Source organism: Melospiza melodia, chromosome 12, assembly GCF_035770615.1.
Source record: "Melospiza melodia melodia isolate bMelMel2 chromosome 12, bMelMel2.pri, whole genome shotgun sequence".
NCBI classification, from domain to species: Eukaryota; Metazoa; Chordata; class Aves; order Passeriformes; family Passerellidae; genus Melospiza; species Melospiza melodia.
The window spans coordinates 9,921,696-9,932,976 of record NC_086205.1 but is presented as its reverse complement, the minus strand read 5'-3'; the positions used below and the strand labels follow the sequence as shown (position 1 = coordinate 9,932,976).

The 11,281-nt window shown below is 54.3% G+C and overlaps 2 protein-coding genes and 3 non-coding genes across 5 annotated transcripts; 2 read left to right on the top strand and 3 right to left on the bottom strand.

The window, feature by feature from the left end:
• The first annotated feature begins 3,464 nt into the window (after positions 1 to 3,464).
• Positions 3,465 to 3,536, top strand: TRNAQ-CUG (transfer RNA glutamine (anticodon CUG)). Its single transcript has one exon. It is a non-coding gene; the product is annotated as a tRNA-Gln (tRNA).
• Positions 3,537 to 4,190: 654 nt separating this feature from the next.
• On the bottom strand, positions 4,191 to 4,508 carry LOC134423926 (feather keratin Cos1-1/Cos1-3/Cos2-1-like). The gene has a single exon (XM_063167462.1). The coding sequence runs from the start codon at positions 4,506 to 4,508 to the stop codon at positions 4,191 to 4,193; it is 318 nt and encodes a 105-aa protein (XP_063023532.1).
• Positions 4,509 to 8,661: 4,153 nt separating this feature from the next.
• On the top strand, positions 8,662 to 8,979 carry LOC134423924 (feather keratin Cos1-1/Cos1-3/Cos2-1-like). The gene has a single exon (XM_063167458.1). The coding sequence runs from the start codon at positions 8,662 to 8,664 to the stop codon at positions 8,977 to 8,979; it is 318 nt and encodes a 105-aa protein (XP_063023528.1).
• Positions 8,980 to 9,635: 656 nt separating this feature from the next.
• TRNAQ-CUG (transfer RNA glutamine (anticodon CUG)) lies at positions 9,636 to 9,707 on the bottom strand. The gene has a single exon. It is a non-coding gene; the product is annotated as a tRNA-Gln (tRNA).
• Positions 9,708 to 10,826: 1,119 nt separating this feature from the next.
• On the bottom strand, positions 10,827 to 10,898 carry TRNAM-CAU (transfer RNA methionine (anticodon CAU)). Its single transcript has one exon. It is a non-coding gene; the product is annotated as a tRNA-Met (tRNA).
• Between the last annotated feature and the right edge of the window lie 383 nt (positions 10,899 to 11,281).

Sequence of the window (11,281 nt, the reverse complement as noted above, 5' to 3'; positions counted from 1 at the left end):
CTTTTGTACCTCAGTGTGTTTTAAATACAGCTTGGCCCTTTATGGCTGCAGACTCTGCTACTCCCAGGGAAGTAACATCAGCTGTGGTCTCATCCCAGCTGTACACAAAAACATTGATTTGGTGTTGAATTTGGATGCAGGCAGGTATGGACCCATTTCAGAAAGCTTCAATCCCTATTTTTCAGTGATTCATTCAGTGACTGAGTGGTGGGACCTTCAGGGTGGTCACCCCTCTCCTGGGCACCATCCCTGCTCTGTGGTCCGTTCCCACTCCTGGCTTGGCCTCTTCTTTTAGTGAGAGCTTAAACCATAAATGTTTGCCTTGCTGGTTTTTGGGATATCAGTGACTCCCCCAAGGCAGCTGGCAAAGATCCTATTTCCACATCCTCTGCTTCCCAAAGCCATGCTGAACCCCATCAGAGCAAAGGAGATATCTTAGTTCCATGCTGGAAATTTCCACTTGTGCCCAGAAACCCAGGGAAATAGTGTCTGCCCCATCCTTGAAAGTGTCCAAGGCTGCACTTGGACAGGGCTTGGAGCAACCTCAACTGGTGGATGGAATGGCAGGAGATGGAATAAGGGGATTCTCTTAAGGTCCCTTCACACCCAAACCCTTCTGCGATTCCGTGATGATTCTATGGTGTCTTCCTGCATTTATTTTGCATAATTTCCTCTCAAATTCAATTTCTCAAATTTAGATGACTTGTTAAAGGAATCATTTTAAAATTATTCCAGGGAGAAAAGGGGGAGCACCAAACATTAAAAAAAATGATTCCTACATCTATCAAATCATTATGGATTATGTCAAAGAGCAGTGTGGGGTGTTCCTCTCACATCCCACCACTGGGACAGCTCACATGGAATGTGAATGACTTACTGCATTTGAAATTCTTGGTTTAAAAGCAGGTGTTGTAATATCCTCTCCTGGGAATATCCAGAACACCAGGAGGGTCCCTGGAAGTCATGGGTAGGGACAGAGTCAGACAAACAATTGTAGACTGGTTTTCAGGAGATGCATCCACAGCCTGTGGCTTCAACAACTCCAAAGCTGTTCCTTCCCCTTGGGACAGCCAGGCAAAAGAATCTGCATGGATTTCTGACAGAAGAAACCTCCAAGCTACTTGGCTCTTGCCAAATCAAGACCAGAATTCCCAACAGACTGTAAGTAATAAACAACAGGAAAGATCATCTCACAGTGCGTACCACAAACTGGGCACCACATTCCTCACTGGAACTGGACATGTCTGTGACAGCTGGGAGCATCCCCATTCCCCTGCTCTTCCATTCAGGACAAAACGACAACACTTAGACACTCAGTGTATAATCCCTACAACCAAGGGAAAATCACCTTGCCCTGGGAAGAAATGTAATGCCCAGTTTTGGCCAAGACCAAAAAAACCCAAATAGCAGTGCTGGCAACATTTCCAGGCATGGAGACTCCCAGCTCTAAAAATGTACTAATGGGGTTCTTCCCTGGTGCTGTTCTGTTTGGATGCTGACTGTGATGCTGCAGGCTCAGGATGGTACTCAGTGCTGACGAGGACAGTGCCAATAGCAGGGTCTGTGCTGGTCACTCGATGGGTGCAGGTGAAGTTGCAGGCAGCAAGAGTTTTCTCAGCTGGCACTTTCCTGAGCTCTGTTTTTGCCAGATGTTTTCAGGTTTGTGGCTGGACTCTGCGAGAGTGAAAAGTTTTGTTAGGGCAAAGGAGTTCATGCTGCTGTTTGAGTGTGGTGCAAAGAAGGGTTTGCTCTTGGAAGAGGAAGATCAACGGAATCTTTTTGTCCTGACCCTGTTGATTTGAGAGCAGGGACGCTTCCAGCCTGGCTCTGGGCTTGGGCTGGTTTCGAGCTCGGCTCACTGCGTGTCCTTCGTCGAGTCAACACCACCATCGTGTGGTTGTGTTCGTGAACGCTGACAGTGCCCAGGAGAACGACAAGCTCTTTTCTGGCCCAGCCCCATTCGTGTGAGAGCAGTTCGTGGAAGAGCCCTGCTGTACATCCTGGCTCTTGGAGACTGACAGAATGTGATCCTGCATGTAGCAGGGAAGGAAGAATAAGCATTTCATTGTTGGCGGTGCAGTTAATAGGCTGCAAAAGAAAAAGCAAGTGCAGAACAGCCCCTTTCTTCTTTTAGAACGTTTTCTGTGCCATCAGCTGCTCAACATGTAACTCGTACCCACTGAACTGCATCCAGATCCCTGGATATCTGCATTTTCCTTCAAGCTCTACATACCATCTTATGCTCTGACTCTTGCAGATCCCAAAGCCCTTCAAAATATCCAGCAGCTGCTCCCAAAGAAAAATTCTGAGAAGAAAAAGCCAGCACTGGCCTTTATAGTCCCTTTGCAGTCTGTACACTAGATCAAACACACTACTGATGCACACTTTCCTACTCAGCTGTACATATAGCATTCATCACATTCTCTCAAGGTGGCAGTCCACGGCTAAAGGAAAGCATTTCCAGCTGTACTTTGGACTGAGACATGAGCCAGGGCAAAAAGCATTTGCTGATCTTTCCTCTTCCTCTTTTCTGAGACCAAGGGTACCCCATGCTAGCCCAGTGCCAGACAGTTTGCCCTTCACATTTATGTCTAGAACTGACCCAGAAATGTCCAATTTCTGGGTGCCCCTTTGGTACAGTCACTGCCATCCCATGAACAGATCTGGAGTGAGAGAAAGGTTGGGTGGAGCAATCTCTGCAGCAAACCCCTGCCACCCGAAAGAAGTCAGAATCTGAAAGTCACTTCTCGGGGCCATCTTCTTTCTTGCACTGCTTAAAAGTCCAAAGGCACAATTAATCTCAGCCAGGAACCTGAGCCCCTCCAAACTTGCCAGAAAGCCAGGCCTCACTCAATCACCTGATGGCAACCCCCATGCTGCAATGATGCCCTGCCAGACCCCTTTGTGCGCTGTCTACCCCAGCTGTCCCACTGGTGCCACTGGTGCTGTGCCCAGATGTGCCCCAAAAATGCTGCAATCCCCTTTGCCGAGGGGTGCCAGCAGCACACTCGTCTCAATAGTTGACAGGGACATTTCATGGCTGCCATCCCATTGGTCCCCTGACCTCTGCCCCATGCCAACCCCGCCCTGCTCCCAGCCCATGGCACCACCCCGTGACACCCGCTGTTGCCTTCAAACTACAAATACTCCGATGGGCTGCCAGCACTGGCATTGTCTTCACTACAAAACCCCAACCCTCGTGGCCTGAGAGACAGAAAGGGCTTGTTGCCATTTGGGAAAGAAAAGATTTTTCATGGCACTTGTACGAGAGGCCCTGTCAGGCTTGGAGGGAGCTGTGGTGGTGTTGGCCTGAAGTTTGATGTGATGGGAGAGTGTGTGTAGGGCATGCAGGAAGGCTGCAGTCGCTGTGAGATGTGCAGAGCAGTGGAGAGGCAGGCAGCCTTGTCTGGGGCCATAAGGCTGAGGCAGGCTGAGCAGAGGGACGCCAGGTGAGGTGGGCAGGAGGTCCTATGGTGTAATGGTGAGCACTCTGGACTCTGAATCCAGTGATCTGAGTTCAAATCTCAGTGGGACCTGAGCCTTTTGGTTGCCTCAGCATGCTTGCCCTCAGCATGCCGACACTCTCACCCCTCTCCTCTGCTGCTGCTGCACTTCTGCACTCTTCTCTCATCCAGCACACAGCACCTGAGCTGCACAACACCCACTCCCAATGGGCCAGGCACAGGACTCTGCTCTGGGACCACTGCCTCCTGCCTTGGATGCATCCAAAACTGGAGACTGGGATACACACTCTGGGCAGCTGTTTCCATGTTGGATCATTCCCAAAGGAACAGCAGGGCACTCTGTCTGCCATTACTTCTATGCCCACTCCTGTCAACTTCTCCTTTCGTGCTCCATCCATCTGTGGCTTCTTTCCCTCTTTTCCCTGGCAATGGCTTTCTATTGCTTTGCAATCCATTCCAGGAGCTCCACCAGCATTGGGCAGAGCCTCATCATTGGGTTTCCATTTGTTTCCATGGGAGAGGGAAGGATGTCCCTGGCAGAGCAGGGGGTAGGTGAGGGAGGGGGAGAACAAAGGACCACGACTCTCCAGCACTGCTGCACAAAGGCTTTAATGAGAAGGAGCAAAAGCGGCGGCACAGAACAGAGACCAAGGAAGACGTGTGGGGGGCCAGGGAGGGCAAGAGATGGGCCCGTCTGCCGAGGAGAACGGGGATGATGCGCCGGCCTCAGCAGATCTGACCGCAGCGGGAGAAAGGCAGGCACAGGCCTGAGCCCCCCAGGCCAAGGGAGCCCCCAGAAGAGATGGGAACCCCCGCGGTGCTGAGGGAGCTGCCCACAGCAGCTGACAGAGAGGATCCCACGGCTGTGCTCTGAGGGAAGGAGGTGAGGATGGGGCCCGGCAGGGTCACCACCACCGGCGAAGGCTCGATGTACACCGTGGAGTCAGCGCAGCGGGCATTGCAGGGCTCAGTGCAGCTGCTGGCAAGGGGCGTTGGGCCACAGGGGCCGCAGGGCCGTGGGGGACAGGGTCTGCAGCAAGACATCTCTCGGTGCGGGAGGCAAAGCTGCAACACAGAGCAGGGAGCACCACCCAGCCTCAGCATCACTCTGTCTCTCTGTCCCTCAGCTCTCGCCAGGGACACATTTGGTCTCCAACACACACTCTGTGCCTACAGCTCCCACCACCCTCCTGCTGCCCTGCCAGTGGCACGGCACGCTAAGGCCGCCCCACTCCAGCAAGAGGAGGCAGCACAGTGGCTTTAAGGGCCCTGTGGAAAGACTGGTCACAGCCCATCTCCAGAGCACACATGGCCGTGTCAGACAATGTCCCGGCGTGCACTGGCACATTTTGTTACACCAGGGCAGGTGCAAATTCTGCTGGGCACATCCCCCTGAGGCTGAGCCCCATTGATCCCCTTCTGCTGGAACAAAGCCCCCTCTTCCCAGCTGGCCCCAGCCCCCAGCATGGAAAGGCTGACGGCCCTGCAACAGTTCTGTGCCAGGGCCCAGCTGAGGCAGCCCAAGGATCAAGCCGGGCAGCCTCCATGAGAGCAGCTCAGCCCACAGGGAGGGATGGAGCGGGCTCAGGCTTACCTGGTTCCTCGAGGAAAGGGAGGCCAGAGACCAGGATGCAGAGCCTGCAGCAGAGCAGCCTTTTATGCTGGATCCCAGAGCCCTGTGGGGCCACAAACATTCCTTGTTTGTGAAACATCCAAACTCCTGGGAGTGGCCACTTGCCAGGCCTCGCTGCTGATCAGGTCCCTGCCTCTTTCATCTCAGGTGTTTTTCTTCCTCTTTGTACAAACCAAAATCCTGTGATGACTCTGAGAAGAACTTTGGGATTGAATGGACCTAAAAATGATCTACCACCAGCCCCCTAAAATGGCTTCATAAATTTCTCTGGACAACCGGTTCTAGTCGATCAGTCCTATTAGGGGTAAGATTCGTTCCCAATATCTAATCTAAATATACCTATGCTCTCACTTTTTAACTAGTAGCCCTTGATCCATCCTTCCACACCTCAGCCAGGTATCCTTTCCTTTCTTAACTGAATGTCTCCTAGAAGCCCTCTCCTCTCTTTTCTATGCAACCCCAACCCTCTCAGTCTGTCCTCAAGGCTGATGGCTCCAGCTGCCTGGTGCTCTTTGTGTCTCCTCTGGACCCCCTGCAGCAGGCCCGTGTGTTTCTTAGGCTGTGTGTCCTAGGGCTGCAGGCAGTACCCCAGGTACGGTGTCAGGAGAGACGAGGAGAGCAGGACAATCCCCTCCCTCAACCTGCTGCCCACACTGCTCTGGATGCAGCCCAGAATAAGATTGGATTTTTGCACTGGGCTGCTCGCTGGCAGTGCAGGTTCATGTTCAGTATTTCAGCCACCAGAACCTGCAGGTCTCCCTCCACAGGGCTGCTCTCATTCCACTCAAGGCCTACTAGGCTGTGTCCAGGTTTGCATTGTCCTGGCCTTGGCATTTGACAATCATAGCTCGAGCCTCAGCTTGGGAAGTTGTGATCCTCCAGAAAACAAGGAATTCAACACGTAGGAAGGTGATCAAAGGCATGCTTACATCTCTCCCTGAAAGACAAATTGACCCATTTTCCCAAACACAAATTAACCCACTTTGCTCAGTGTGTGCAGCCCTGAGGTCAGGATCTGGATGGCAGCTTTGGGGCAGAGGCTGAGGGCCGGGAGCACAAAGCTCATGGCTCCTTTTCCTGGGGCAGGCATCATTTGCCCATTCACCTAATATCACACTTCAAAGGGATATTGGATCAGTCTCCCAAGAGCTTGTTGGTGTCATTGTGCTGTGGAAGAGTTGGGAAAATCCATGAGCTTCAGGCAAACCTGAATCATGCTGATGTGGAAATGAGTGCACCCAGTGCCCTGGACTCAGGCATTCCAGGGATACCACAGCACATGGCCTCTTTCCTCCAAAATTTTGGGCTTTGTCAGGGGCATTTCCAGACCTTTTAGGACCAGTGCAAGACCAGCTTGTACACCCATTTATTCATGTGCTGCTGCTGCAGCTTTCCAGGAGGTATTGCCATTAGGTGGCTGCTGCAGGGGATGCAGGGCAACCCAGGAAAATGGAGACTGGGAGAGACCTGTGGAAGTTCTTTGCTCCCTCACTGAGATGAACAAACTTCCCAGCTGCCACCTGAAGCTGTGGGCCTTGTCCCATGGTCCTCTGAACACTGCCACTGTCAGACAGGTGCCTGTCCCATGAGCAGCATTTCCAGGGATGCCCTGCATCCCCAGGAGGCCACCAGGAGATGGAAAGGGGTCCTACAGATGAGCCTCCCAGGTCCTCGATAGGGAGGACCAGCAGGAGATGACACTGGGGCTGTGCTTAGAAGTCAGCAGGACAAGGCCCAGAGCCTGTTGAGGAACTGGGGCAGTGTGATCTGCCCAGAGCAGGTGACAGGAGCAAAAGAGTCTACAGAGCTCCACACAGACCTGCTGGGGTTGGTGTGGGGCACTCTGAGTCATTCCAGTCCTTGAGCTGCCCCAAAAGACCCTGCCAGGGGAGACAGCAAATCCAGGAGATTGCAGACAAGCACCAGGTGATCCATGACTGGGAATACAAGGTGGGGAAATATCCTTCATGGCAGCAGAACATTGAGGGTGTGAGCTCTGTTATCCCTTGAGCACCTGAGTCTGCAGCACCCAGTCCACTGAAGTCCACACTGGGTGACTCAGGTTTGCCTGGAGCTCAGGGATTTTCCCAGCTCTTCCACATCACGATGACACCTGCTCTGCTGCTCTGGGAGACTGATCCCGTGTCCCTTTGAAATGTAAAATGCATGGAATGGGAAACCCCATCCCAGAGCCAGAAAACAACAGCCATGGGCGCCCTGCCCTCAGCCCTTTCCCCAAAGGCAGCAGCCAGGTCTCTGTCCCTGGGATGAGCACGCTGAGTAAAGCAGATCAGTGTGGCTGTGGGTCTGTCTCAGGGAAGGACACAGCATCACTTTGATCACAAAACCAGGCTGTGGCACAGCCTGTCACTGTAAGCAAGTTCCCCATGGCTGTCACTCAGGCCTGCAGGTGAACATGGACTTCCCTTGCCACTGAACTTTGCCACCTCCCTGCACATTTGGGTCTCTTTGACACCATGGGGTTGTGCCGTGTTGACTTTGTGCCTCAAATGAGCCTCAGTCTTCTGTATATCTGTGATAACCCATGAAAGAAATGACTCTCAGGATGAACCTGAGTGTCTGCACTGAAAGCTCCTGAGAGATGGGCTGAGGAGTCACTCCGTGGCTGAATTTAACTGTAAATGGAGCACAATTAACCATTGAGAAGATGGTTGACCATCAAGAAGTGGCAGAACTTATAGACACTAAAAAATACGTTTCAATTAACCTCATACACTGGCTTGGGACCGCCAAATGAAATTCCTTAGGAAGCTGGGACACACATTAATCATTTCCAAGTCGGGTGGTGTGAAACTAGTGAGAAATGCCTGAGATGAAAGAGGCATAGACCTGATCAGCAGCGAGGCCTGGCAAGTGGCCACTCCCAGGAGTTTGGATGTTTCACAAGCAAGGAATGTTTGTGGCCCCACAGGGCTCTGGGATCCAGCATAAAAGGCTGCTCTGCTGCAGGCTCTGCATCCTGGTCTCTGGCCTCCCTTTCCTCGAGGAACCAGGTAAGCCTGAGCCCGCTCCATCCCTCCCTGTGGGCTGAGCTGCTCTCATGGAGGCTGCCCGGCTTGATCCTTGGGCTGCCTCAGCTGGGCCCTGGCACAGAACTGTTGCAGGGCCGTCAGCCTTTCCATGCTGGGGGCTGGGGCCAGCTGGGAAGAGGGGGCTTTGTTCCAGCAGAAGGGGATCAATGGGGCTCAGCCTCAGGGGGATGTGCCCAGCAGAATTTGCACCTGCCCTGGTGTAACAAAATGTGCCAGTGCACGCCGGGACATTGTCTGACACGGCCATGTGTGCTCTGGAGATGGGCTGTGACCAGTCTTTCCACAGGGCCCTTAAAGCCACTGTGCTGCCTCCTCTTGCTGGAGTGGGGCGGCCTTAGCGTGCCGTGCCACTGGCAGGGCAGCAGGAGGGTGGTGGGAGCTGTAGGCACAGAGTGTGTGTTGGAGACCAAATGTGTCCCTGGCGAGAGCTGAGGGACAGAGAGACAGAGTGATGCTGAGGCTGGGTGGTGCTCCCTGCTCTGTGTTGCAGCTTTGCCTCCCGCACCGAGAGATGTCTTGCTGCAGACCCTGTCCCCCACGGCCCTGCGGCCCCTGTGGCCCAACGCCCCTTGCCAGCAGCTGCACTGAGCCCTGCAATGTCCGCTGCGCTGACTCCACCGTGTACATCGAGCCTTCGCCGGTGGTGGTGACCCTGCCGGGCCCCATCCTCACCTCCTTCCCTCAGAGCACAGCCGTGGGATCCTCTCTGTCAGCTGCTGTGGGCAGCTCCCTCAGCACCGCGGGGGTTCCCATCTCTTCTGGCGGCTCCCTTGGCCTGGGGGGCTCAGGCCTGTGCCTGCCTTTCTCCCGCTGCGGTCAGATCTGCTGAGGCCGGCGCATCATCCCCGTTCTCCTCGGCAGACGGGCCCATCTCTTGCCTTCCCTGGCCCCCCACACGTCTTCCTTGGTCTCTGTTCTGTGCCGCCGCTTTTGCTCCTTCTCATTAAAGCCTTTGTGCAGCATTGCTGGAGAGTCGTGGTCCTTTGTTCTCCTCCACCCTCACCTACCCCCTGCTCTGCCAGGGACATCCTTTCCTCTCCCATGGAAACAAATGGAAACCCAATGATGAGGCACTGCCCAATGCTGGTGGAGCTCCTGGAATGGATTGCAAAGCAATAGAAAGCAATTGGCCGGGAAAAGAGGAAAAGGAGCCGCAGAGGAAAGGAGAAAAAAGGAGACGTTGACAGGGGTGGACATAGAAGTAACGGCAGACATAGTGCCCTGCTGTTCCTGTGAGAATGATCCAAACTGGAAACAGCAGCCCGCAGCGTGAATCCCAGTCTCCAGTTTTGGATACATCCAAGGCAGGAGGCAGTGGTCACAGTGCAGAGTCCTGTGCCTGGCCAATTGGGAGTGGGTGTTGTGCAGCTCAGGTGCTGTGTGCTGGATGAGAGAAGAGTGCAGAAGTGCAGCGGCAGCAGCAGAGGAGAGGGGGGAGAGTGTCGGCATGCTGAGGGCAAGCATGCTGAGGCAACCAAAAGGCTCAGGTCCCACTGAGATTTGAACTCAGATCACTGGATTCAGAGTCCAGAGTGCTCACCATTACACCATAGGACCTCCTGCCCACCTCACCTGGCGTCCCTCTGCTCAGCCTGCCTCAGCCTTATGGCCCCAGACAAGGCTGCCTGCCTCTCCACTGCTCTGCACATCTCACAGCAACTGCAGCCTTCCTGCACGCCCTACACACACTCTCCCATCACAACAACCTTCAGGCCAACACCACCACAGCTCCCTCCAAGCCTGACATGGCCTCTCGTACAAGTGCCACGCTTCAAAGCACCCAACATCTTCTCTGTCCCAAATGGCAACAAGCCCTTTCTCACTCAGGCACACTTACCTGCCCAAGTGACACTCACACACCACAAGCCCCCTTGCCTTCTCTTCTCCAGACCAAACCACTCCAGCTCCTTAAGGACTAGGGAGAGGGAAACTTTGCCCCATCTCTACAAAAGCTCAACAAAGACCCTCTGCTGAACCCAGCAAAGGGGCTGGAGCAGCAAGGACAAAGGACAGCTGACACACCAAGGGCAGAGCAATGACTGACCTCCAGCTCCTGTGAGGGAGAAGTTCACTCACTGCCTATGCTGCACAGCCAGGAGGACAGAATCTCTCTGGAACTCTTCCCTCTCACAAGGAACTTGACTGCAAGGCATCCCAAGGAGGACACAAGTCCAAATGCCTGCTCAAAGCACGACTGGAGACAAAGCAAATACAAGGCCACTCAGGGCCTCAGCCCCATTGCCACCCCACCCTTATGCCCAGGTTGAGAAGCACAAAGTTCTCTGCCCATCTGGCTGCAGAGGCTCGCCACTCTCTGGGAGTCTGCGCAGGATCCAGAGCAGCTGCTGCAGTCGGCTTTTGCCAAGGCCAACCTGGCTCAAAGCCAGCGTGTGCCTGCTGGGCTGGAGGTGCCCGGAGTCCTGGGCTGGATCCCGGCTGAGGGGAGCAGGAGCTGAGGCTGAGCTGCTCTGTGGTACAAGCACTTGTGGCGGGAATGTGCAACACTCTGCAGGACCAGGAGAACCCAAGTGCTCATGTACAAGTTTTATCATTTTTACTCAAAGGATGTAGACAGTGTAGTGGCAAGAGGAAGGCTATGGCCAGCATCGGTCAGAAAGCTGTGGCCAAGTAGGGTCAAAGTTGTTGGGCAAGGCAGCCTGAGTACAAAAAGCACCTTAGCAGAGGATGGTTTCGATCCATCGACCTCTGGGTTATGGGCCCAGCACGCTCCCGCTGCGCCACTCTGCTCCTCCTCAGCCCTGCCTGACATTGCCCTCACTGCAGCCTCATGCTGCCCACCACTGCTGCCCCTCACTCCTGACCTTCCTCTCTCATCCGCCTCCCCCACCCCACTCAATACACACCCTCAACATTCACCGCACTTCAGCCTGCGCTACGCTCCTCCAGTGCCTGCCCTTGCCCTCCTCACACACTTTCCACACACAGCCCTGCACACTCACTGCCCCTTACACACACACCCTGACCCTGCACCTGCTCAACCCACCCTGCACACAGCCTGCAGCCTGGCCATCCATCAGCCCACCTGAAATCCACCAACATCCTCACACCTGCAGCCCTCACCATAAGTACGCCTGTGCTCCCACCATGCTGCACCACTGCTCCTGCCTGAC

Excerpts from the sequence above, each read along its gene's own strand:
- LOC134423926 (XM_063167462.1), bottom strand. The coding sequence starts at position 4,508 with ATGTCTTGCTGCAGACCCTGTCCCCCACGGCCCTGCGGCCCCTGTGGC.
- LOC134423924 (XM_063167458.1), top strand. The coding sequence starts at position 8,662 with ATGTCTTGCTGCAGACCCTGTCCCCCACGGCCCTGCGGCCCCTGTGGC.